We start from the raw sequence: 26,413 nt of genomic DNA on the forward strand, positions 1-26,413 counted from the left end.
ACTGAACTCAACTACATTTTATTGAAGAAAGACACTTGGCTAAACACAAATAGAAAAACCAAATGGCCTTGCTATCACAAGTCATAAAGAAAGCCAAAATTTAAAAAAAGAGAACATACTGCAAGGATGAAAATGCCAGTGAAAACCAATGCAGACTACCGGTGACAATAGTCAACATAATGCACCAAATGTGCACCATAACAAAAACTAGCACACATCTGGCACCAATCAGGCTATTATTTGCCCTTCTAAGAGCAAAATTGAGGGCTGGCTAATGCACACGGACCCTCTGTTCTTTACATGGTCAAAGGCAAGGGCGTTACAGGCATAGGCAAAAGGGCTTCAAGAACACTAGAACTATACATGAAGAGCTGGCAAGTATTCTTGGCAGCGGCTCTCTCAAAGCGGCTCTCTTCTAGTTCTTCCGCAGGATCATAAAATTTTTCTTGGGCACTCCTGAAGACACTCGCAAAGTAAGCAAGCAAGCTCTTCATTGTCTTGCCATGAATTTCCAAAATGCTTCACAAAATGGCTGGTCACATCTCTCAGTTTCATTTCGTTGACGTGGTGGGTGTACAGTGCACATTGCACAAGTGCAAGGGACCTTCCCCTCTTCAGGACTGACTGGAAATTTGATACAGAAACTTTAGAGTGGGGTTCTGCTCTAATTTAAGGACTCCTACAAACTGTATTTCTTTGAATGCAGAAGACCTTCGTTTGTTATCTTGAACGGTAAGCTGGATGTCGACTTCGTCACTGCTGTACAGTAGGCCTTCCAGTCATACAGGTCCCAATGTTTTCCAAGCTCTTACACTTTGCCGTGATTTGAAAAAAATCATTTGGTAGCTTTGCGGATTCAGGATTTTTTAGTGTCATCTGACATCTTTTCCAATTTGGCCAAATATCCTGTATGGGGGTAAAAAACTGTGCCCAGTGAAAGGAAACACAAGAGAAACTACTGACACTCCTGATGGAGCCTCATTCTGGAGCCACCAAAGAAGCATGCGAAGCACAGTACTGTTCTTGTTTTGTCCAACACAGCCATCCGTTACTAACCAAACCTCTTTGATTCCTTCAAATTTAGCACTTCGAAGTGTATTATGCACTGCACTGGCAACTTGCTTGCTTCATTTGGGGCTTTCATTTTCGATCCACATGTAGGAATGCACGGCTTCTTTGAGCACTGATCCATCTGCCTGGTTTTCCACCATACAGAAGTGGTATTGATACAGCTGGCAGCTGTAGGAGGCTTCCTGGTCCGGAACTTTGGGGAGCACTTGATTTTGTTGGCAATCAAAAGAAAAAGTTGGCAATCAAATGTGTGGCAATCAAAAGTGTTGGCAATCAAATCGGCGAGTTTGACAGCACGGGTGTGGCTTTTTACCCTCGAAAATGAATATTTTGACGTTTGAGTAGAATATTTGTACATTTTTTCAAAACAAAAACTAATAGACGAGCTGTTACGCAAATTTAGAATTGTCTCTTTATAATGATTTCCAGTGTGTGTGCCAAATTTCAGCACTCTGACAAGAAACCAGAAAGTTAGCTCTGCTCTGCTACTTCCCTCCTTCAGAAGGCAGCAGAAAGCAACTTACTAAGATGAAGTACAAGCAAGCCCAGCTACAAGTTATTCTATGTGCGATAGTGTACTGGTTAACTTGTTCAGCTTACAAGTGGACCTTGCCACAGGGGCGTATGTTCAATTCCCAGCTGTGGTGTTGGGCAAAGATCTGTTGTTTTTTTTCACCATATAAGGAGGGTGATGTACAGAATGCACAGGGTGGCTTGGTGACAACAACGGCACAAGGGAAAGAAAGGATGGATGGACAGACACAGTAGGTCCAATTTTGAGCTTATAATTCTTGTAGCATTAAAATAAAGTTCCATAATGCCAGCAGAAGCCCACCGTTTTGAATGTAGCTGCACCAGTAGGATCTTCATTGACAAACTTTTCAGATTCAGTAGCCTCATCTGAAGGGTGGAACGACCCTGCTTCAGGAGCGATACCTGAAAAACATAGATTAGAACAATTACCTAAAGATCAAGAACTGCAGCATGGGCAAATAGGACCTCTCAGTTAGTCAATCAGTTTCTTTTCACAAAAACATTTTTCACAAAACAAATAGTCTTGTGTAAACATGATGTTGTATGCACATATGTAGTACATGATTTTCTGCATGAAAGGTAAAACCTCTAGAAGGACCTACCAGACTGTAAATAAACAATTTTTAAAATTCAGAACATCAACAGTGATTAGTGGAGCATAACAAGAGAAACCAAGAAAGCAAGCAGCTGCATTTCCAATGAAGATTTAAAACTACATAAAGCTGTTATGTTCAAAGGTGGATTCAGACCATTTCAAGCAAAAATGGCACTGAAAGATAGAGTTTGTTTAAGAGGTACTGCAGGGCCCTTTTAATTTCCGCTTCTCCAACAGACACACAAACAACTGCAACATTGATGTGCATGTCTATTACTAAAAAGCAATGTGTCATTTAAAAAATTCAGAGATTTTAGTCACAAGCCAAAAGACACTCACAAGTCACACATTGCAGTAGAATTTTGTTCATTCAACTCCAGCTAATTCAATTTTTTGCTTAATTTGATTGCAACCGAATGTCCATGCCAGCATCCATACATTCCTATGGGCCACAACTTTCAATATTTTGATCCTGAAATTGGCCCTCACTGGATAATTTGAACTGTCTGAGCGGCAGGAACCTGCCTGCCGTTAATGGCGACAGCAATGGTAAGCTCAATGGATGCAGTGTCTGTCTTTGTGGCGCTAGGTGACAGCAAATGCATTGAACAAAGTTCAAATTATCTGCCAAATACACCTATTTTCAGTCTGCTCTAGGAAGATTTTCAAGCTAAAACAGACAGAAGTTCACAATGAATGATTATGCTATTTACCCAATTATAACAAACACCTTTTTCCACAAAAGATATTGGTCTTAAAACTGCCTGAACGATGCAATCTGTCACAAAACCCAAACAGTGTTTGATGTGTTTACAACAGCCTGCTGTAAGAGAGCCAGTCTAGCAAGTGTCATTGCCACTGCCATCACAAGATGGCGACAAAACATGTTCTAACGTAGCATGATGATGATGCACCGATTTCAGTTTTTGATTCTGAAAATCAATTTACATGCTAAGCTAGCAGCAACAAGCCAGATCACATATTTTTCATATTGCGGAGAAATGCATGTGTCACAGGATCAACTAGCGAAGTATTAATCTAGGTGTAAGTCAACCTGCTACTTGCAATTATTGCAGAGTTGCAGAGGACCATACAGAGGATGACATGTGGTGGCCAATAGACAGTGATAAAGTGCTGTCTGAGTGATGACAATATATTAAGAGTAAATAAACCTCGATTTTGTGAAGGTAAAGTTAGGTGGTAAAGTCATATTTTTTCCGATTGCCAGAATCTGAGGCATGGTACATTTTTTTCCCTAAAAGATCAGGTGCGCGTTAGATTTCTATTTTGTTTAGGAAAACTCTAATATTATCTATATGTTAGTTTTCTACTTTGAACCCATAATAACTAGGTGCTTGTTTGACTCGGGGGCATGCTAGAATTTGGTAAATACTGCCAAATGAATCAGCGGTGTGAGAGCTTTTTCTTTCTGCCTCCTGTGTAATTTGACCTGCCAGATAATTGGATCAATTTTGTCAATCTGATCAGAGTTGAATTAACGGAACAGTGATGACTTTGCCAATTTGTTCCAAGTACACTACTAGTGCTGGCTTTTTACACAGTGCAAGTTCTAAAAAAATCATTTGCTTCTGCACTGCCCTGAAAAATTCCGCTAAACGCATTGGGAATGCTGAAAGACAGAAAAAAAAACAAGCACTGCAGTACAGCTCAAAAGTGCACTTACCTATCTACTGGTGCTTTTGCTACTTTGCCTAATCTAGGCAAAAGGCACTTTAATGCAATGTGATACTAATAGTAGTAGGAAAGCAAGCAATAAGTATAGGCAACATGTAGATCATATAATGGCCTGAATATAAAACACATCATGGCCTTAAATTAAAAAGAGAAATCAAGTGGTTGTGAGCAGAATTGCCTCAAGTGTCCTAGTGAAGCTTCACTTTCTATATTAAATAAATGGTGGTCCCTAAGCAAGGCATAGGTGCATAGCTGAAGTGACCAATAAGCAGATGTAACAAAACAATGTTTTTACTTGCCCCATTTCTCCTGGCCTTACTCACTGCATAAAAAATCATCTGCATAAGCTTGCTCGGCTAATCATGTAGTCTTTGTCATGAAACAACAGGCAGTGAAGCATGGCTACAGTGTCTACTAAACTACTCACCTTGGCCATATTCCTCGGGCACTATAAGCTCCCCTAGCACACCTGTGGAAAGTGGTGCAATAGGTATGGAAGAATCCTTGGCATGGCTCAGCTTACGGCTGGGGGTTCGACACGGACTTGACTTAGGTGACAATGCAGGTGCCCGTCTGCCTCCACTTGACTGTTGACAGAGCAACAAAAGCTATATAATATTACCTATCATGCCAGGGCAAAGCAGCTATCTATATAAGCAATAAAGATATACAATTGAAAAGAAAGTTTTAGCTGGTCCATAAAACATATTACAATCTACAGAATAACGGCATTGTACTAGCAATGCTGCTAACGACATTTTGTGATGATATATACAAGCACAGCATGCTATAAACATATGCCATTAAAATTTTTAGAAGGCTGCGGATTAGTAATTATGTAGCTGCTGACACTTTAAATCAGCAGCTTATTAGTGGTAGAATATGGTTGTTCACTACAATAATAGCTCGGCGTCCTCTCTGTTCAAACCCGGCACCACAAGACAGTGCTACCAGCATTGCTACTGCCATCCTAGTCTCTGGTAACATGGTATTCCGTACACAATAATACATTTTTGACATGCTTAATTAAACTCTCCAAGCTAAAAACACACAATAAAAATTCACAACTTGGGTATGCACTGTGCAAACAGAAGAAATATGTAGCACAAAAGAAGCATTAAGTACTAGGATGAAAGGTATAAAACTGAAGCCATCAACACTTTTATTCAGCAATCAGTGAAGCCTCTATTCTAATTTCATCTTTACCCCTTTAAACTTGCATGATTCCGGAATCATTCCAGTTATAGGATGGAATGAAAACGACCTGCTCAATTATCACTGATGAAGTGCGCATCCAAGCATTTTATACAACCCAGCCTCTCCCAATCACCAAAAAACATGTAACAGTGCGGACCAGCTGCAAAACCCTATCACTTTTAAAAAAAATTGTTTTCGCTTTCTGGGTACCTACACTGTATAATGCCCAGAAAGCTCCAATTTTTTATGCCACAAGTATGCCAATGGGTTAATGTGGACAGGCTGCATGTACAGTAGAACCTCACTGATACAATTTTTGGGGAAGACTACGGGAAGAGAATGTATGATGCAGGAAAATATGACTCAATAATACTTGCAGTAGCACTAATGATGAGATAAAAAGCTGCTCTCACACAAAACCTAATTTGATTTTGAACAGCAAGCCAACATATAATTCAAAGCTTACTCTGTAAAGCTCATTATCACTGCCTGCTGGTTACTATACAAACACTCTTTTTGGAGCAGTCATGGCCATGAAACACTGCACACGAAGCTTGTTTCAAGTTTCAAGTTTTATTGCTTCATTCATTAGTAGTACATATATGCAGTAGAAGTTATACAGAAAGAGGTCCCACAGTTATAAACTGTAATTTTCATCTGGTACTTCGGATGAATTTTTAATAGTAGGTCTGCTCAATTTGCCTGCAAAACCTGAATCAATTCATGAGGTGCTACACCCTGTCATTCGCTGCAGCAATGGCTGCAACGAAACAAACAACGTGATTTGTTTCAAAAGGTGCAGGGCTGGTTCACAATTTTTCTGCAACCTCCTGATTGACAGTGCTGACTCTGGGCAGACATGGGGGTGTGAAGCAGCAGTGCAGCAGACGATGCAGGACACGGGCTTAAGTGCCGTTGAAACCCCGTTTATGTTTGTCTGTTGTGTCTACGCAACACAGGGTGTGTTTACGCCTTAAAAGCTGACTATAGCTGCAGTTTAGGTCCTCTAAAACTGACACGGACTGAGCATTTCATGCGGAGAAAACAGATCGCTTGCACAGTGTCTGCACCTTGACATTAATTTTGAGTGTCGCATTGTGCTTGCACCGCTGAAGTCGAGCGACACAATTTCTGAACTTCTCATGCCCAATTGTGAACAGGTTTACAGTGGTGCAGGCAAATCAAACGGACCTTCTAACAACCTCCTTCCAAGCACTCATAGCCCTTTTTCACTTTTTGCGTAGCTTTGCATATTGAAGCAAATAGGCAAGGTATCAAAGGTCACGAGAGAGCATCTATGAATGTGGGTGTGAGGCAACCCTTGTGCCTTCGCGCCACTCCTCATGGCTTTCAATGTTGCGATTGGCGACAAGTGATGATCTGAACATGGTGATAGCAATTCTTCTGTGCCGCATAGCAGGTGCTGCTAAGTGGCCATTTTCAGCGGTGACAAGCAGGAATCAAAGTTAACACCATGACCCTGTGGAAACTAAATGAAAGCAGTGCATCAGACTGTAAGAGCTAGGAAATTGGAACAAGCAGGATCACTATCAATGAGGTTCTACTGTAGTTGGCACTGGCCTCCCATAAAAAAAAATCCTTGTATTTACTATTTCACTACAGGTGAAGACAAAAACCACGAAGTGTGGGCAAACTGCCTGTGACATGTCAAGTAGTGCTCAAACATAAGCACTCAAGAAAAGGCAGTTACTTAAGAGCTTTACTTGTAAAAATTAAATAGTGCTCAGGGAAAAAGAGAGAGAGTGAGAGATAAATGTAAGCAGCTGTATGAAATAATGACACTCCATTTCTAGCTTACTACACAAAAACAAGAAAATCAAGCCAGCCAGCTTCACTATGTGGCTTTTACCCTCTGACATACCGAGCGCATTAGCTGCGTGGTGAGGCCAAGATAGTTGTGAAGAGCTGTGACGGTGACACGATGCAGACGAATCATGACTATCTGACAGAGGCGGATCATCGAATCTGGGTACTTCGTAAGCAGGATGCGGAAGCTGTCATACCGAAGCCTGCACAAAGGACCACGAACATGACCAGGCTCCACCATCATCTCTTTAGAAGACCGCCAAACTACGATGAACAGTTTTCAATTAATTTTCACTCTTGCATGCACAATCCCTGATGGATCATTCATTCCATGCCAAACACACCAGCTGAAAACACTAACCTCTCTGATTTCCTATTTAAAGACTGCAGGCATTTAGTAGCTTAAAAAAAAAAAAAAACATTTTCACAATATCTTCTGCAAAACGAAAAAATTTTGTATGCCTCAGTGCCACTTGAATTCCACCCTTTAAAGCAAGAAAATGATGTACAAGAAAAACTGTACAATGAAATACAAGGAAAAGTCAGTTTCGCCCAATAGGCAAAGCATTGATTACGACAGCAAATTATTAGACAGCTATATGAAGTAAGTTAGTTGTTTTATCAATTGCCTGCATAAACTGCTGTAAACACTGAGTTCCTAATTAAATTACCAAGCATGTTGTCACGCACGCACAGGCAAACACAATGACTCAATGACCACAGACAAACACTCACTCAATGACCACAGACACTCGCTGTAAGAACGCTGGCGTGATCAAGAGTGGCAGCAGCAGTGACCGAATTTTGCTTCGTGCTGCCTCTCGCAACAATGCGAATTAAGTGCATGAGAACACAGTACACGCAAAGCCATCAGCTATATCTGGTCGGCTAACCTTAGAACACAGCACAGATTGCCTTCAAGATAGAACACACGCGGCTGCAGCTAGAAACGAAGACCCCCTACACCATCCCCCCCCTCATAGAGCGCTACATCTTCTCGCCTTCCTCCCTTGCGAGCACAAGAAGGCATAGCTGCATCAAGCCACCATACTTCTTGGTTCACCCTCGGAAGTGTTTGCTCACACCTACAGCTTACGGCATACGGCTGCGATATCGTCCCACTTGGACTTTATACGAAACATCACAACGACACCGAAGGCAAAAATTTGCCTAATGTGTACATAGAAATGAAAAAAAATTATAAAAAAATGAAGCTTGATTCAGAGAAAGTGAAAAAATGGTCGCATTAAGAGGAGACCTGGGTCGTAAGCCAAAAAAAATTTTTTTAACCTAAAAAATTTGAAAAAGGAAACCTAATAAATGCCCCAAATTAGCTTTTCTTGCCCACATTATAAATACATTCAAAATAAATGTGGTGCCTACAAAGGAGAGTGCATAGTAATGAATAGTCTCTAAGTGAATGCAACAAAATTTCCAGTTTCTATGAATTAAATTCATTTAAAAAATTTTTCTCATACATAATGTTTTGCTTTAAAGGGTGGAATTCAAATGACACTCAAGCAAACAAACATATTTTTCAGACAAAACGATTTGGGAATGCATTTCTTTGAACCTACCAAGTTCCCAGAATTTTTAATAAAGAGATCAGAGAGGCTCAAGTTTCCGGCTGGCACGTTTGGTGTCAAATGACCATTTGTAAAAAATTTGTCAATTGACTGGTGTCACATAAAGCGATAATGAACACTACAAATTGTATAAGGTTATGAAAATGGAAGATGCTGGAAAGGACTTGTGTATGAGGTTACCTAGTACAAGGGCAAGGAGCAATATGCTTCTACAAAAGTAATTTCCCAGTTTATCTCATTTTCCCTTATGCTTCTGGCCTTAAAGATATTTTAAAAATTATTGCATTGCCAAGGCAAGACAATCCTCCTGGAATTATATTTCATATCATGTTCTCTTAGTCTGTCCCAGCTTGTAAGTCATCCCATATTTTTCTGCCCCTAGTACTCTACTCATTACCTTTATTTTTCAATTCTTTTCTTTAACATACTTCTTGCCTTGATGTTTAGCCTAAATGAGCAATATGCTAGTGCCAAAGGTTCCAGAAGCTTCTGCTGACTTGACACGCAGACATGTGCAGAGTAGAACACACAAATGTTCTGAAGGTATCCATCATGTACCGAATCATACTTTTTCATCATTTGGCAAAGCAAACTTATTAGGTACAGCACACCACCTACATGTGGTATATACATAACATATGGCAGCCTCAGAAATTCAGAAAGGGGCAGGGTAGTGGGACAGGACAGCAAGATTCCCCCTGCCTACCTGAGTGGACAAAAAGGTACACACTGCCCAGAAAGCTGTACCATGGAAAGAAAGTACGAGGTAGAAAACAATAGCAGCAAAATGAGTTGCATGTGACACTATGTTTGACCCCATATATTACTGCAATGCAGGATCTGAAACAAAGCTCTAATGCCTTGCAGCTTAATTCTTTCCGTACCGTGCCCATTGGGCATCATTAGCTCGCTAACAATGGTTTGAAACGCCACATTCAAGACCTTCTGCGCCGCTCACAGACACAATGCAGTGTCGGACGTGAAGGTGGAGAACTATATTTTTGTTTTCTAAACAGTTCACTTTTCCCTCCCGGGCGGTGATTTTTGAACGAGCTTCGAAGTTATAGTAATTGTCAAAGTAGAAAGCAAAGATGGCTGCCCACTATCGATAGTTTGAAACGTCACTTTCGAGACCTTCTGCACCGCTCACAGACACCCTGTGCCATAGGACGTGAAGGAGAACTATATTCTTGTTTTCTAAGCAGTTCACTTTTCCCTCCCAGGCGGTGATTTTTGAATGCGCTTCAAAGTTTTAGTAATTGTCAAAGAAGAAAGCAAAGATGGCTGCCCACTATCGATAGTTTGAAACGCCACTTTCGAGACCTTCTGCACCGCTCACAGACACTCTGTGCCATAGGACATGAACGAGAACTATATTTTTGTTTTCTAAGCAGTTCACTTTTTCTTCACTAGGCATTAATTTTTTAATGCACTCCAAAGTTTCGTAATCGTCAAAGTAGACAGCAAAAATGGCCGCCTCTGGGAGTGGCGCGCACTTCGAAAGATCTCGTAATTCCGCTGCATTTGCAGCTAATTTTATCAATGGATCAAGCAGCAGCGAGTCTGAAGATGCTGCCTTTTCATCGGACTTTGACTCTGAGAGTGATGACGATGCAAGCCAGCCCGGATCATCGGCGGAGGCAGCCCAGCACGCCAAGCTGTAGTGCTTGCACTTATATTTTTGTAGTGGAATACCTGTTCAACAAAATTTCTTAATTTTTTTTCGGAGATAGTGCTTATTAGATGGCAATACATTTTGTATATCTCAATTTTTTTTACATTTTTTTCTTAGTAGATACAAGCCTGTCTTTACAAACTTAGTTCAGTTTTATCCTATAGTCTTGATTCTGGCAATTTATATATCTTTTATGACATACATCTGGTTAATAAAACATTTATGAATGAAAAGTGCATTCAATCTGCTTTTTGTTAACGCAGTATTACGTAAAATACTGAGTGCGATAGTTTCTTCAGAAAAATATATCTGGTGTAACCTCCAAAAAACACCTATTTTTCCCATGGTAGGGAAGGAGTTAAGCCGATACTAGATGCACTGCATAGGCCAAATGCTCAAGGGCAGCCTGTCCTGCTAAACGCAAACTACATGCTCAGGCTACAAAGTATTCAAGCTTTTTCATGTCGATATTTTAAAAAATTTTGTGGGCCGGTATACTGTATTGGTTACACAAGATGTAAAGGCAACACACTTGCCTCAAGACCGAGGAGTCCTCAAGGGCACGAGCTGCAACCGTCTTAAATGTGGATGGGACACCCTGTGATGTAAATATACAGAAAATCATAGTCAGCCATAATATCCACTACTTCTAAATGCCAAATGCGAAACCCTTGAGACTTACGGTTAGCACAACAAGTGCACTCAGCAGACTTGCAATGTTCTCACCAGCTGTCACCTCTTTGAATGTAAGCTCAGTCCCGTCCTACAGATAAAAATTGTGTAGACTAAGCTTTATTGAAAATGAAAGCTCAAGTAAATGATAAAAGTCAAAATAGCTAAAATGTTTACTCAATAGCAAGCATGCAAAGTAAGTCAATCAGCATTTTCTTTAGTTCAGCAAAAGAAACCATGAAGAAAATGAAATAATAACAACCAGTTATTTTGTATCTCCTGCAATCACAAAAAAATTTTCAAATTATCAGATTATCAAATTGCCAAATACCCAAGCAAACCCACCAAGAAAACATTTGTACAGAGCTCGTATAAGTTGATCACAACAAGTGAATGCACAGCCAACAGTAACATTTGTGCCGTCTGCTGATAACCATCACTTCCAGAGACAGGAGCAGGAACACATGCCATAAAAGTCTGGTGCTCGTGTTTAGGCCACATCCACCCTAGCATGAACACGAACAGTGGCTTTTGCTGGTGATGGCTCAATCACAAGATGCGGAGACGAAGGGCTCGTTTCAAGGCATGGAGGGTGGCATGTTTTTTTTATCAGGAGTATCATAAGCAAAAATACAAACAAAATTAGAACACAAAGCGGCTACAGGCTTTGCACAATCTCAATATCAAATCACCATAGAGGGCAAAAAAATCAACCGCAGCACAGCTAATCAAAAACTCATATCACAATTCACGTCCGTTATAACGGATCCGCATACAACATACTTTCGGATATACAGACCATCCTTCTCGTTTAGTTTAGTTTGCCTATACTATTCACGGACGAACTTTTGCATTTAACGGACCCAGCTATAACGAACTATCAGCTATAACAGCCAAATTTTCAGGCAAATTTTGTCAAGGTAGTGTAAATATACTGTACTCTGCTGCTGTAATGCATGTGTGCGACAGTGCACTGTATGCAACTAGCATTTCCAACCAATCGTGGAATGTGCGAAAATGCACTTTTTCTTAAGGAATGAAATCAATAGCTGTAAGCTTCCTAAAATGGCATACCGTGTGCAATGTGTCGATGGCTAATAATGAGATTTTGAGTCGCCCACGCAGGCGGGTCAACATGGCCCAAGTAGCAGCATCTTTGGCACTTTATAAGGCGAAATTTATAAGGTTTTAAAAATGTGTATTGCTACCTATCACAGTGGCACCGCTCCCTTGAGTTTTCAGCCACCTCCTCCTAATTCACGTAGTTAGCCCAATTGACACCATGCTGGGCGATCTATCCGATTGGCTACCCAGGTCACTTCATCGATAATTTTTCCAACTTTATGGTGAACAAATGTTGTTCATAATAGTTGGAATGCTGGTTATCTTGTTTCTATAAAAAAAGTAATAGGAAGAGAATACACAACAATTTATCCCTAAACTCGAGCATTTCTGGCACACAGAAAGTGTCGTCTGCTTGCGTTCTCCATGTTGACGCGAACTGCGCGGTCAGTGTTTGTCTAGAGCTTTCTTTTCACAAGTACCATGGATCGCTCTTGTTACGTTGTGGGCTGCAAATCCAGCAATCAGTGACATATCAAGCTGCGCCATTGTGTGCCTCTGCAAGGCTCCGTGTGAGCAGAGTGGCTGCAGCACATCAGGCTGTTGGTATCCGATCAGTGCCAGCTACCACAAAAGAGAACTTTAGCATGTCCGGTATTTGGGTAAAAGAGCAAATGGACTCTGCATTTTACCGGATGAGCGGAGGCACAAACATGAACGGCATGCATGGTGCAGACACCTGGTGCCCCAGAGCTTGACAAGACAAACACAGAGCTAATATGGCAGTAATTAAGTGTATTCTACTTTGCTGCTGGTGTAAATATCAAGCAAACACATATTGTGAACAAGTTATCTGTTTAAAATGTTTTACACTTAGTTATGGCAATAGAAGCTGTGTTTGGCTGGTTAAGTTTTCCGCCATCAAGTGGCTGCACCGTGCAGGCCACTAACGTTTACGCTAAAGCTCCCTCATCACAGTAATAGTAGTATGGAGGGGTCTTATTTTACGCCTCTGCCCATCCGTCAAAATGCCAAGCTTGCCTCTGGTTAGAGGAATACCGGACATTCTCATCGCGGTGACAGAACGCTCACAATGCACGCTGGCTCCAAGACAACCGAAGTAGACGACACATCATATGGTGATGCAGAGCCAGTGAAGGCAGAGCTTAGCCCCAATCACTGGGCAAACGAGATGAGGAGAAAAGGTCTGGCTAGGGAGGAGGGTAACTTATAATCTTTTGTAGCTTGTGCCACAAATTTTTTTACTGTAACTGTACCCTACGTATCTACAGAGCTTCTCCACACCGTTTCACGGACCCTTTAATTATACATGCATGCACCCGCCATCTGCTGTCACAGTAAGAGCACCGAGATGGCTTATAATTATACTGGCAGGCCTTTAAAGCAATTTTAGACATGGCTGTGGCAAATTCAGCCCTTTAGGGCAGTTAAAGGCATCCATTCGGTTTTTCGGACTGCCCGATTTTTCGTACGTTTTTGTGGTCCCAAAAGGAGCCCAAGAGAATTGGACGTTGACTGTACTTCTAAGCATAAATAGCATAGTAGATTTTGTCTCCTTGCTTGACCCCTTTCTTGATCGGCATTTTTCTGCTTTTCTTGTGGACAATTAAGGTAGCTTAGAGTCTTTATAGATATTTGCCAAGATATTCATGTATGCTTCCTGTACCCCCCGATTATGCAATGCTTCCATGACTGATGGTATCAATACAGAATAAATGCCTTTTTGCAATCTATGAAAGCCATATGAAGGCCCGTAGGCAGGCCAATAAATATTGTGTAGCAGCTTCTGAATGTCTGAATATACACAAGCTTTTAACCAACTGCAATGCCACAATGTTGTCAAACATGATATCAACATATGCTTGCATGCCTCTTATGCTCTTCTCAACTACAAAACACCCTGCATGGCATGCATAGTATTTTGGAGATGAAGAGTGGAAAAGTTTCAGTGCTGAGAATTACTGCCTGCTTTCAGTCAAGAGGGCTGCTTATAAAGGGTGCTGCAACCTAATGCATCATACTGACCGAGCAGTGTCAGAACAGGTGGTATCAGAGTTGTGAAGGAATATTCAATAAAGCTGGCCAAACTGGGTTTTTCTTTCACGCTTAAATGCAGCACAATTTTTCTGTTATCAGTGAGTGAAAGAAACGCCACATTTTCAAAGCGGCACTGCCAATGCTGTCTTGCACTTACACATCATTTTCTCACTCTCAAGAGCTGTATTTTCGGTAAAAGCAATGTTTTGGACACCTTAAAGCAGTAATTTATCTCTTTAGCTTGACTTAATACTTGCCTTCAGTGTTCTTTAAGAGGGATGTAAAGAGGATGGACATTTTGAATTTTTCCTCCATGCATTTTCTCCTGTGCCAAACCTTTCAGCTTGTTATTACAGCTTATTGTTTTGCCATGACACATGCTTTGAAGCGAGATTGCATCAGTCTCAAGAAACTACATCTGAGCTGGACATGGAGCTAATGTGCTTTAAAGCATTAAGTAGCTTCACAGTAAAAGAAAAAAAAAAAGTGCTGCCTTCATGTTGGGACTCTCAAGACTGCCATACCTCAATAAAGGCTTGCAGAGTCTAGGCAGGTATAGTGGAGAGAGAAAACGGCAAGGGAAGTGCACATTTCAGAGCCCAAAGAAAATTTTCATTACTTCAAAGGCTCACTGTTTGCATGAAGGACAGGCAGATATGTAATATCCATCAATTTTGTCTCCAAGTTTCTTCCAAACATTTTTAAGAACAGCCAGCTGCTTCTTAAGATACTTTGACCCATAAACACAGGACTCCATGTACGCTGTGCTTCCTACATCCTGAAATCATTGATGAATTTACTTATATTTACGAAAGGCATAGTGCTCCTATTGCATGTACTCCCTACCTCAATGGTTTCATTAGATACTATGCAAACCTTATTAGGTTAGCAATAGAAAGCTATCATAGATTGTCATTAGTGTACTTTTAATTGGTGCAGCTTGGAAAAATATGAGTGTGTGTGTATTGACTGATTATATTTGCTAATTTATATGTGCTTAATTTGGTTCTTCCAATATATAAATAAGCTTTCCAGAACAACACACACTCACTGCAAGACCTTGCACAGTGTCTCGTCTTTAGAATAATAGTACACTGTGTTAAAAAGAACCAGAAACATCACACCTGCAAAAGACAAGAGTATCTGTTCAATTCAATACACGTTCAACAAATTGTGCATTTCCCAGAAGTGTAAAGCAAGAAAGACAGGCAACCGGGCAGAAAAAAAGATAGAGCAGTTACTGCAGTAATGCCATCTCAAGAACTGGCTACTCTGGCACACTCTGCCCCCACCAAGGTTTCAGTGCATGAATGACAGAACTGACAATTTTAATATTGAGTGTACGTGCCATCCCCCTTGTGCTCATGAATTTATGCAACAAAAATGCACATCGCACACAAAATACCTATCACAGGCATAGGGTATGTGCGAAGACTACACAAACTGCTAAGGACTTTTGCTATTTTGTACTGATGCACAAGAGTTCACAACACAACTTGGCACAGCTCACTAAATGAAGGCCAAATTAATGAGAACTGCCAATCAAAAAGAAGAACATTATGTCCACCAAAGCCAAGAAGAAGCATTCATGGCATTATATACAAAGGTGCCCAATGCTGGCTTAACGTGACAAGAGGGACTCACAGGCTCAACGATGTGAACGTGGATGCGGCCCGACTGCACCACATAGATGCTGTCATCACTGTCGCCAAGTGAGAAAAGCATAGTGCCCCGGGGCACAAACAGTGTTTCAATGTGCTTCCATAGCTCCATAAACAAGGGTTTCTCAAAGAAACCAAACACCCTGGGAAGAAAGAAGGCAAAACAATCTTCAACATGAGCCAGTGGTTTACCATGCTCACAGGCAGCGACACATGCAAAACCTTATTTACAGAAGTGTAAGGCACCTGTTAAACAGATGCTCAAGCAGAGCACACAATCTGTGTAAAAGGCCTTGAAAACCCCTCCTGTTAACCCAAACAATATGCCTGTGGGATATTTCTTAAACATTTCTTCAAAAAACAGCCTTTCACCAGCCTGTCTAAGAGGGAAATCAAAATTAACTTAAACTGGACCAAAGAGAAGGCAGAGTCAGTTGTTGCTGACATCTTTAGTGCTGTGCAAGTAATGCACAAGCAAAGCAAAAAAGCTTTAAAAGTTGGCACATTTTTCAAGCAAGTAATTAGATTACTTTATTGCTTTCACAGGTTGGCATGCATAGACGGCAACAAAATTAAGGGAAAATCAGACATCGACCCATTCATAACAACTGCAACAAAGGAAACCCATACGGGTTCCTCGAAAGAAAAGCCTCGCAGTTGAAGAAAAATTTGTCCTGGTCCAGGACTCGAACCAGGGACCACCACCTTTCCAGGGCAGCCGCTCTACCATCTGAGCTAACCAGGCAGCTAGCAGATGGCAGGGCGAAGTCGAATTTGTCAACAACTCGAAGCAAGGGCAAGAGTTTGATGTAATAGTTCTGCAGAAACCCGCAAGGTGGAGAGAAGTAATTAAGGGAAAATCAGACATCCACCCATTCGTAGCAATTGCTACAAATGTAAGCTGCGACAAAATGTGAGCTATCTATAAGTACGGTATATTCGGTTATGTAGGTGAAGGGGCATGGTGGGCCTATATTTTCCATGCACTGTGATTCACTTGTTTAAAACTATAATGTGTTGCACACCAACACTTTCTTTTTTACAGTCAGTTTCTAGAACTATAGAAGCAATTTTATTTGTTGTACTGTTCCCTTTTAAGTCCTTTCGGTACTCCTTCTTAGGCGAATCTTGGTGGCACTCAAGTACATGTAAAAAAAGATGTATTCATCGGTTCATTTTCTCAATCATTCTACTGCAGTTATTTTTTTTTTCTTTGTACATACCATTAACTACAAAAATAATGTTAAGTGGTTTACCAGCTTACAGAGAAAGAGACAGAGAGTGATTGTGAAGAGGAAAAGGCAATATATTCTGCAACTCTTTAGGGAGCATGACTTAGCGCCTTGAGGAAGGGGTGAGGGAACAGAATAATGGGAGAAACAAAAAAATAGCGAGCACTTTCCAAAACCAATTCAACTGTTCCTAATGAACAAATACCACAGAATTATATATTCAGTGGCCACCAGAATAGTTCAGCAGAATTCAGTTTATTTCTTTATACAAGAAGAGGAGCACAGTGTCTTTTTTATCTCTTCTGCTACATTTAAAATTCTTCGAGTATGGCAATTGCTAGGATTCACCAATTGATCTTTTACCATGAAATATGTGGCAGTTATGTGAAAAGAAACACTTATCTTTTCTCCTATTTACAGGTGAAAATACAAATCATGTGCCTGTAATACTCGTAATGCAATATGAGCCGGAAGCTGGCACTAAAGATATATGCGCTCTTCACTACAACAACAGCAAATTATCATCAATGCCTAATTAAACCTGTTGAAGAAAGACCTCTTCCAAAATTCTCTAATTAAACCTGTCCTGTGCAAGCCCCACACACACCATAAATACAAATTCTTTAACTGCGTGAACCATCTAATCCTCCAACACCCAATAATTATACTCCTATATCCAGTAGTTGAAACTGCATATCACATATGAACTGCCACAAATAAGTATTTTGGTAAGGGTCGAACATCTTTTAACACTTTCTTCTCACAGTAGTGTGCCACAGTAGTGGTCAATATTTCTCAATTTAATTTTTACCATGCACACATATCAGTGCCTTCGTGAAACAGTACAATGGATGCCATGCCATCCAAGGTGAGCCTTGATTACAAATAGTGCATGCCTTGCGTATACTTCCCACTCATGTTTGAAGGGACACTAAAGAGCAACAATAAATCAATTTAGACCTACAAGTCTTCTTTCAAAACTCTATTTTCATTCATTTCGCAGGCAAGGGTGTATAATTACTGGGGAAAATGAGGACCACACTTCCATTTTTGGTGCACTGAAACTTCAGCCCCGGTACATCAATGTGACATCATGGATTTCAAAGTACTTTCTTGTATTTGGGTTGTTTTGGTGGGGAAGTTCAAAACTGGCCACGTTGTGTTTTTGGCTCCTTTAAAATACAATGTAGTCTCTCTCTCTCTCTTTTTTTTTTTACTGATAAAAAACCAGACCCAAGCAGGTGCTGTTAAAATCCATGATGTCGCAGTGAGTTCATGTGGAAACTTTATCATGATGTTGTCATCTGTCTTCCACACCTATTTCAACTAACCAAGACCCCTCTCGTGGTAAACGTGGTCATTTTGTTATGGCAGTAGCATATCTTACTAGTACAGCTGAACTTAAAACAGTTGAATGCCTTTATAACGAAGTGCTTGGGGCCTCCGAAATCATTCGTTATACAAGTCAGTTTGTTGTAAAAGTCGCGCACCGCACTGTTTACAATAAAACTGGGACAGAATTATTCTTTTGTTATGCAGGCCACTTCACTGTAGAGGCATTCGTTGCAGAGGCACTCGACTGCATTCCTGTTTAGCGACTCCTTAAGCACAGCGCATTTTCCATATGCTGCAGCATACACAGCCATCTCCTGGATATTTTTCTTCTTTGATGAATAGTGCTTATAAAATTAAAAGCAACCATAAAAATTTAGACATTATTCAGTAGATAAAGATCTTAACAATGTCGAGCAGCCACACAGGTTTTACAATCCTAGCTTAGCTATGCATGCAATAGATTAAGCACCATGTACTATATATTCTTGCCTACCCACCGTATACTTCGCAACATATAAATGACATCTGGGGGTAGGCGCTTCTCCATTTGTTCAGTGTAGTCTTCCTCAAGGAATGCCTGTGATGGTTCCTTGACTTGCAGTGTTGGTGGCTGGTCCCTCTTTAGGCGCAGCAGCCTGAAACCAGCCAGTATCCATTAAAAAAAGTGTGTTCTAGCTGGGCAATGTGAATACCATTAATGCAGTATTTTCTGTACCAGTCTGCAAAAGATGGTTTGAGAATAGTAAGCTTTGTGCAAGTTGGCATTAGTGTACACAGGAACGACGAGTTTCAAAAATGGGTTCTGCGGCTGGTGTTTGAGTATTGGCGCTATCAGAACCACAGCAGCTAAAAGCAAATATATTGAACTATATAATGACAATGATGAACGAAATGCTATATTTATATGCACTTTGTTGTTAATATATTGATTGTGAATATTAATATAAATAAATTTGAATATCATCCAGTTCACTATGTTTGGCATTATATATATATTTTTTTTTCATCCACCCAACTAGCAAAGAGGATACCTCATTTTAGGACTACGATCACCCAAAATGACAACAGACCTCGTAAATGGGAGCAACTGATCATCCAATCTTTGCAATTTACTTGAGATGAGACAAAGTGATAGTCTAAAGCATCATTTGTTCACACAAAGAAAAACTGTCATCCACCTTGCTGCAACAGAATAATACAATAGGACCTATTTTGGTGTCTTAGAAAGAAAAACTTTGTGGTTGAAGAAACATTCATCTTGGTCTAGGAATCAAACCCAGAACCAACAGCTTTCCAGGGTAGTTGCTCCTCTATCTGAGCTAACCAGGAAGCTGGGCAAAAAAAAAAAAAAAAAAGACATGGCGCAACTTTACATGGATGAAGAAAGAATAGACACACACTGATGCTTACTCACAACTAAGCTTTTGTTGAAGACGTAACAATATATATAAAAGGTGGTATCAAAAAGTTTCAAGACTGGCTCTGTTCTAATGAAAACATTTCTTGCGTACATTAAAACTCTGTCACCTTCGATATAGTCTCCTTGCACAGCAATACAGCACTCTCAGCATTCCTGCCACTTTGCAAATGCGTACTGGAAGCCTCTCTTTCGGAACAAGTCAAGCACCCTTCTGGGATTCAAGCTTGACTTAAGCAATAGTGTCAGATGACCACATTTGAGCTTTTCTTTTTTTAATCTTGGGAAGAAAGTAAAATAAGTGGCGGAGAAACCTGATGAATTACCTGTCTGAGGTGATACCTGACGAATGACTCATCTTTTATGTAAAGGATCATCAGCAGGGATGAACTTATGTGTATGGGTACAACGCTGAGACAAAGCAACTAATCATTGCAGTGGAAAAATTGTCTCCACAACTGAAAAAAGGCTAGGCATATCCACAGGTTGACAAAGTGCATGCTTATTTTTATTTATTTATTTTTTGTATTCATGGTATTGTGCTCTGGGAATTCATCTAAAATGGCCTGGCTATCAACAGCGAGTTGTACTGTCAATTTTGATGGCATCTTAGCGAGGCCATTTCAGAAAAACGTCCTCACCTGGGGAGCATGGGGTGCTCTATGCTGCATCACAATGCCTGTCACAAGGCACTCTGCACACACGATTTTCTTGCCTAAAACAACATGGTTTCAACCCACTAAATGTGGCCGCCCGCTTATTTCACTCTCTTTCCAATATTAAAAACCTAGCTCAAAAGTCCCCATTTTCTAATGATTTCTCGAATAAAGCTCGAATCACAGATGGGTGCTCGACTTGTTCCGGAAAACAGACTTCCAGGGCTACGATTTTGTAGCGATGCCTTCTTTGATGCTAATGCTTTTAGCCAATTTTAGTGTTCAGAAATGGTCACATTCGATGCTTGGCCCGAGGAGGAGCGTCACTTTACTGCCCATGAACGCAAAAAGCACCGAAAGGCATTAGCACTGGGAAAAGTCATCGCTAGAAAATTGTGGCCCAGGATACATTCGCTAAGCGGCAGGAAAGCTGGAAGTGCTCTATTGCTGCTCAAGGGAACTATTTCAAAGGTGACAGTGTTTGAATGCACATGAATAAATTACTTTCTTCAAAACAGAACTAGTCTCAAAACATTTCGATATCACCTTGTATATCCCAACTTATCACAAGTAACAAAGTCAAAGCACCCCCCCCTTACATTTGCAAAATTTCTTCCATGTTCACATACCATCAGAATAATTGCCACTTATCAAGAAACACAGTATTTTGCTTGTTTGTTAACTTGTGATAATTAACTGAAATAAGTGGCAATCATTTTGATGCCATGTGCACATGGAAGTATTGTTACAAAAGTAAGAGGGTACTATTACTCGTTTTTTTTTTACTTGTGATAAGTATGATATATATATATATTGCTATGTCTTCAATAAAAGTTTAGTAGCGAGACAGCACTCGTGTGCGCCTATCCTTTCTTCGTCCGCGTAAAGTTGTGCCATTTTTTTTTAATGCATTGATACCAATTTTCCAAAATGTCAGCTCTCATGAAACAGGATGCTGGTAGTTTATATCCAAATTATTCGACAACTCAAAGTGCTGAAAGGTACAACCAATTAATTATTCAAATCAGTTCTGGAGACCCACAAGATTAAGATACTTCCACATAACAGAATGCTACAACAAAGTGTAGTAAGGTAAATTGTTCTTGTTGTAGCATTCTATACAGTACATGTTCAAGCAATTTTTTCTACGAGTATGGGAAACTCGCCGTTTCTTCTCGATTTCCATAAAACTAATCTGCAAGACTTTTTCGTTCAAGCCTCCAACACTTCAAGTTGTCAACTAATTCAGCCTCATGATGCCATCTGTCTGCCTCTTGGCTTACTTCATAAGTTAGAGCAACCACTCCTCTTGGAAAGGCATTGGTTGCAAGTTTTATCCTCAGACCAGGACAAATTCTTTCTCAGCTAAACTTAACCTTTCAAGGGTACCAAGCCAAGTCCCTATGTTGCATTCTGCTACAGTAAGGTCAATGAAAACTTTTCATATGAAACTTACTCTCCTTTATTAATTTGATGAACTGATTTGAATGATCTTTTCTGACTACTGAAAGTAAATCTTTTTGGACTTTGTCTAAAACAAGTGCTGTTTCTTCAATGGGTGTTGCCAATTTGGCCAATGGAAAGCCTTAACGGAAGTTCAGGGTGGACCTCTATATCTGAAAGACAGCATGCCGGACAGAAATTCCAATTTGCATCTTGATGCACATGCCCAGTAAAGACTGTATTATTTCTTTTGAGCCCCTACCTGAAAGTCGAAGTTACCAACATGATGAGCTGACCTTTATTTGGCCTTTCAGTAAAGTACTTCAAGTAGCACGTAACAAGGTTTTGGCAGTGCTTCACGTCCTCTACAAGGCATAATTCTATGCCTATTTAAGGGCGCTGCAATGAAGACAATGTGACGAGCTGACCAAGAAGGAAGTTAAAACTATGCTGTCTACAGAGCACTGCATGACAAGCTGATAAGCGCCAGATGAATTATATTTTAAGAAGTCCACACCTGCCAACCTGTGAACACTTGAAATTCGTAAGAAATCTCGTGGACATGACAAAAGGGGGGGGGGGGGGAATATAGCATGCAAAGTTTGCCCTGAGCACTCACCTTTTGTGGCATATACATGCACTTTGTTAACAATGATTTATCACAACAGTAGAAAGTGCAAAGCAAATCACTGTTTTTTTTTATCACAGCGACTTTTTTTTTGCGATTTTACTGTTGCTAATTTCGACTGCTGCAAGAACTTGTCTGCGTAAACGTGATCGAAGCAGCTACTCCTCTAATATATGGTGTTTTCTGCTGCCACAAAAGGATGACAAAGGTGCAAAGGTAGCATAAATTTTTTTTATAGCAGAGCCCCCAGCTTTGAACACATTTGAAACTTTTACGCAAACCGAACTTATCTTTTGTAAAACTTGAAGGAACATTCATAAACTCGTAAATGAGCAAAAATTCTTAGTTTACGAAAAATTCAGCAGGGTTAGTAGGCATGAACATCCTACAAGCACAGAAGCCTATAAACTGTAAAAAACATTAAGTGGCAATTTAGCGGCAAATGCGAGAGAAATGCGATAGCATTTGGTCACACCTCTTTGAGGTCCCGGATCCATGATTTAAACTGTGTTCACCAAATTGCAGAGTGTTGCTCAGGAGCTCACTCGACACGTCCTGCCTCTTCGAGGAGTGAAGTACAACTGACGGCTGTCTGCTCCAGACCACCGTCAGTTCCAATATATATGTATATGTATATCTGTGTGCATGCATACATATGCACATACACTTACGCACATACATGCTCTTCTCAGCTCTCTCATCCCCTCTTTACCTCTAGCACGTGACTGGCTTCACGCGCATACACGTTTTCCCACTTTGACACTCCTAATGCTAACGCATTAAAAAATGTGATGTGGCAAAGTCTCCCAAGAAAACCGACCCACTGCAATGAAAGTTGTCTGCACTTCCTTTAATAGTTCTACTATAGCTGTTCCACTAGTGGAGTGTGTGATGCCTCGATATCACCATGATTCCATTTATTGAGCACTGAACCCAGATCACAGTACATCCTGCACTTTAATAAATGGCGCAGAGTTCATACAGGTTATGTCCGAAATATGTTGCAGGAGCACTATGTTGTCACAACACGTTTCGGAGAGCACATGTCAATACAAAAGATTTTTCGAAGTGCCCCTCCTGCTCACGGATGTGAATTGATCAACACTTTTAAGTATTAATCACACTTGATCAGACCAGCTATAAAAGCAACATCAATAATACTTTCCGGCTTGTGGTCATGTTTATACCTTTTTGCGAAGCGCAGCACCATTTGTCTGTTTTTTTGTCGCGTCCTCCCACTCGTGGCTTGATTTGTAAGGAAGTTCACCTAAGGTACACGAAAAAACGCTTTGAGCTCCTAATACTAGGAGAGCAAGCTCGAGCAATCCACACGAAACATGAATTTCGACTACGATATAACGGCATGGCTATTACCTTTCTCAACATTTTGCGCCCGTAAAACAGCACCTTGTCCCTCTTACGAAAGCGGGGCCTCGAAGTACCGAGCATTCGCGCTCGCACAACGTCCACTGTAAGGTAAAACAGACAGATTGACAGAACGAACTCAACAGAGAGGAAGGATACAAGAGCTGCATTGAGATCAGGAAGCATTAGGCGATATGCTGCGCTATCGTGGGTCAAAGGTACGCACCTTTGCTCTTTATTTTTCTATAAAAAAGAATTATTCCTAGTGCGACAGCAACGGACAAAAGGACGACTGTGCATATTGTCACCTAGAGGGAAGAGATAGAAGAGAAACAAACAAGCAAGAACGGAATCAAAACAACGAGAGAGCTCGAAAACGCACGGTGGGAGCGCTAAGGATAACGAACACGCAGTCGCAGAATCGTCATCCTTCAGCTCTTTAGATGCCAACACGCTTACCAGGTGATGCTCGAACACGTGAGCCATGAGCGCTGTGAATGAAGAATGTACTAGAAATTCCCAATATTCCCAATATTGACTGCTGAAGTAGAAGTCTTCGAAGTGACTGAGAAGCGCAGACATACTGATCGTTGCTAGCGGCAGTGCCGCTTGCGCTCACTTATCAGATATCCTAGAAGCGATAATATCATATCCTATACGCACGCGCGAACCAAGGGCTTGCAGCAGCTTTGATGAAACCTGCAGGTCGTGCAAAAGCTATGGCAAAAGCTAATGCGGTAGGACATTGGTACGAAGAGTTTTGTTTCGCAGAGAGAACTCAGCTGGCACTGGCGCGGCTAGCTTTTGCGGCAGTTTGCAACGGCAGAGTCAATCACAGCGAAAAATCAAATAAGTGCATATGAAGAAAAGTACCGTAAATTATCATTACAGCTATAGAATATATTTTATAAGCATTTTTGCAGTTTTGTCTCAGGCAGCTTTTGTCCAACTTTCAAACTTATTCATCAAAAATTTGCCCTCAGTGGTTTCGGGGTTTCGGTATCGTCGCAGCGAGGCGAGGCGCGTTTTTGACAATGTACCAACAGTCACTGCTTTCGCCGGTCGGTATGCTTGCCGACACTACGGACTGTAACAAGCTTAAGAGTGCCGTATTTCGATTGTTTTGTAGAGACTGCCCTGCATCGTGCAGAAATGTTCACGTACGAAGCAGGGGCCGAGATTTTGTCCTCAACACCTTTCGTCTACGTCTTGGGAAAAGAAGGCCGTGGCCGTGTGTGCGACTTTTGCTTTTTGGAGTAAGGCTCTCCGTGAATCATGTCAGCATACACGTTTGTTACATTTCATTGTTTTGTTCTTTTCCAAGATCCGAGACCCTAAAACGGTGTTCTGCGTGCAGATACGTCTACTTTTGCGACAAGCAATGTCAGGTGAGAATACTCGATCGCGTATGGCGGATTGCAATGAAGTCGGTTCGGTTGCACTTACTGGTTTCGCCTTCCTTGCTTCGTTGATTAGTGAATACGTATACCCGTATGATCGTGTGGGAAACAAGAACAAGAACAGTTCATTGATCATCTTTGTTCCAGGCAAAGCGCGCACTGCTCATGCTGTGCAGTTGATCACGCAGTCATCGTCACGAGCACTTTCTATCGAAAATGAGATCGCTCTGTAATGCGGCACTCAGTTGTTGGTATAACAATGTTAAGGTTGGTGTGTATAGAGAATAAGCAGAATAACTTGATTATAGTTTTTGTGGTAATTTTATTGTGAACATATTACTCACGACAGGGACAACGTTATCGTCTACTGTGCCCCCGTCTGGCTACTATCATCGGCAGTTTCGATTCTCGTTAAAGTCAATATGCACCAAACTAGCTCTTCCAGCATGATAGAAGCACGAAGCCTGGATGAGCATAGCAGAATCGACGTCAAGCGGGCTTAAAAATTGCTCCATCTGCGTTAAAAAAAGTTAGATCTCTGACTCGATCACGTTCATAGTCACGCTAGGTGCCCGTGTGACAGTTGTTTGTATAGGTGTGCGTAGTGTTGTAATACATTTGCTTCCCATAAAAGTGCTTCTGCTGCATCGTGACAGGAAATGCAGTAGGAACGTTCAAGGGAACATTATCTGCAGTGGACGTTTGATGTTATATTTAGAACTTCCCTTTAGACCACGTAGTACTCGATTCGTTTATTTGAAGAAAAAAAGTTGAGTGCGTCTAGAGATATATACTTTGGTTTCTGAACTTTGAACTGAACTTTTAATGCTTTTTTCTCATAGACAAAGATGGAATCACTGACCCGCCATGGTTGCTTCAAGGAGGTTGTTTGCTTGGTAAATTCTGATCATTTAGGAGTTCAGAGTTAAGCTTCCAAAGTGGCCACTGTCGTCGGAAATTAATTACAGATCTTTCACCAATCTTTCTGATAACCATACAATGATCAGAGAATGAAACTGGGATGGTAATACCGGACGGTCCTGTCCTTCTGAATGTTAATGCCTCTGTGATCGCATAGACAATTGATATCTCCCATTAACACAATGCAGCGTTCACAGTCCATTAGGTTAGACAGTATCAATTTTATTAATTGCATGCGTATGGCCCTAACAACTTCGTTTTCTACAGACGGCATTATTTGCTGCTTGGGAACTCTTTTTTAAGCAAGAGGTTCGCACGGTGGCCATAGAAATTGGACCGGTGAAAACACTTTATTGAGAGAATGAGGTAAAAACACTTCTTAA

At 40.9% G+C, this 26,413-nt stretch overlaps 2 protein-coding genes across 12 annotated transcripts in view; one reads left to right on the plus strand and one right to left on the minus strand.

Moving 5' to 3' along the window:
* The window catches only part of sws (patatin like phospholipase domain containing sws), a 182,453-nt gene extending 158,162 nt beyond the window's left edge, over positions 1-24,291 (minus strand). For all 6 annotated transcript variants that reach the window (XR_007602676.2, XM_055062847.1, XM_055062846.1 and 3 more), the window contains exons 1-11: positions 24,169-24,291; positions 23,936-24,017; positions 23,719-23,813; positions 23,532-23,611; positions 18,698-18,835; positions 15,617-15,776; positions 10,863-10,943; positions 10,717-10,778; positions 6,975-7,122; positions 4,323-4,482; positions 1,907-2,007 (exon numbers count right to left, since the gene is read on the minus strand). Coding sequence is in view for 5 of the 6 variants with exons in the window: in XM_055062847.1 (XP_054918822.1) it covers positions 1,907-2,007; positions 4,323-4,482; positions 6,975-7,122; positions 10,717-10,778; positions 10,863-10,943; positions 15,617-15,776; positions 18,698-18,835; positions 23,532-23,611; positions 23,719-23,813; positions 23,936-24,017; positions 24,169-24,291 (1,230 nt within the window). In the remaining variant the exon portion in view is untranslated. The remainder of the gene's footprint in view (positions 1-1,906; positions 2,008-4,322; positions 4,483-6,974; positions 7,123-10,716; positions 10,779-10,862; positions 10,944-15,616; positions 15,777-18,697; positions 18,836-23,531; positions 23,612-23,718; positions 23,814-23,935; positions 24,018-24,168) is intronic.
* Positions 24,292-24,384: 93 nt separating this feature from the next.
* The window catches only part of LOC126547256 (histone-lysine N-methyltransferase SMYD3-like), a 59,688-nt gene continuing 57,659 nt past the window's right edge, over positions 24,385-26,413 (plus strand). For 2 of the 6 annotated variants that reach the window (XM_050195211.3, XM_072288460.1), the window contains exon 1: positions 24,646-24,965. In XM_050195211.3, the coding sequence (XP_050051168.2) occupies positions 24,744-24,965 (222 nt within the window). In that variant the 5' untranslated portion in view covers positions 24,646-24,743. Of the gene's footprint in view, positions 24,458-24,645; positions 24,966-25,033; positions 25,098-26,413 lie in introns of those variants that run through there. The other 4 variants (XM_050195215.3, XM_055062853.2, XM_055062852.2 and 1 more) reach the window with 4 other exon arrangements.

The sequence above is a fragment of the Dermacentor andersoni genome, chromosome 1 (genome assembly GCF_023375885.2).
Source record: "Dermacentor andersoni chromosome 1, qqDerAnde1_hic_scaffold, whole genome shotgun sequence".
In the NCBI taxonomy this organism is placed as follows: Eukaryota; Metazoa; Arthropoda; class Arachnida; order Ixodida; family Ixodidae; genus Dermacentor; species Dermacentor andersoni.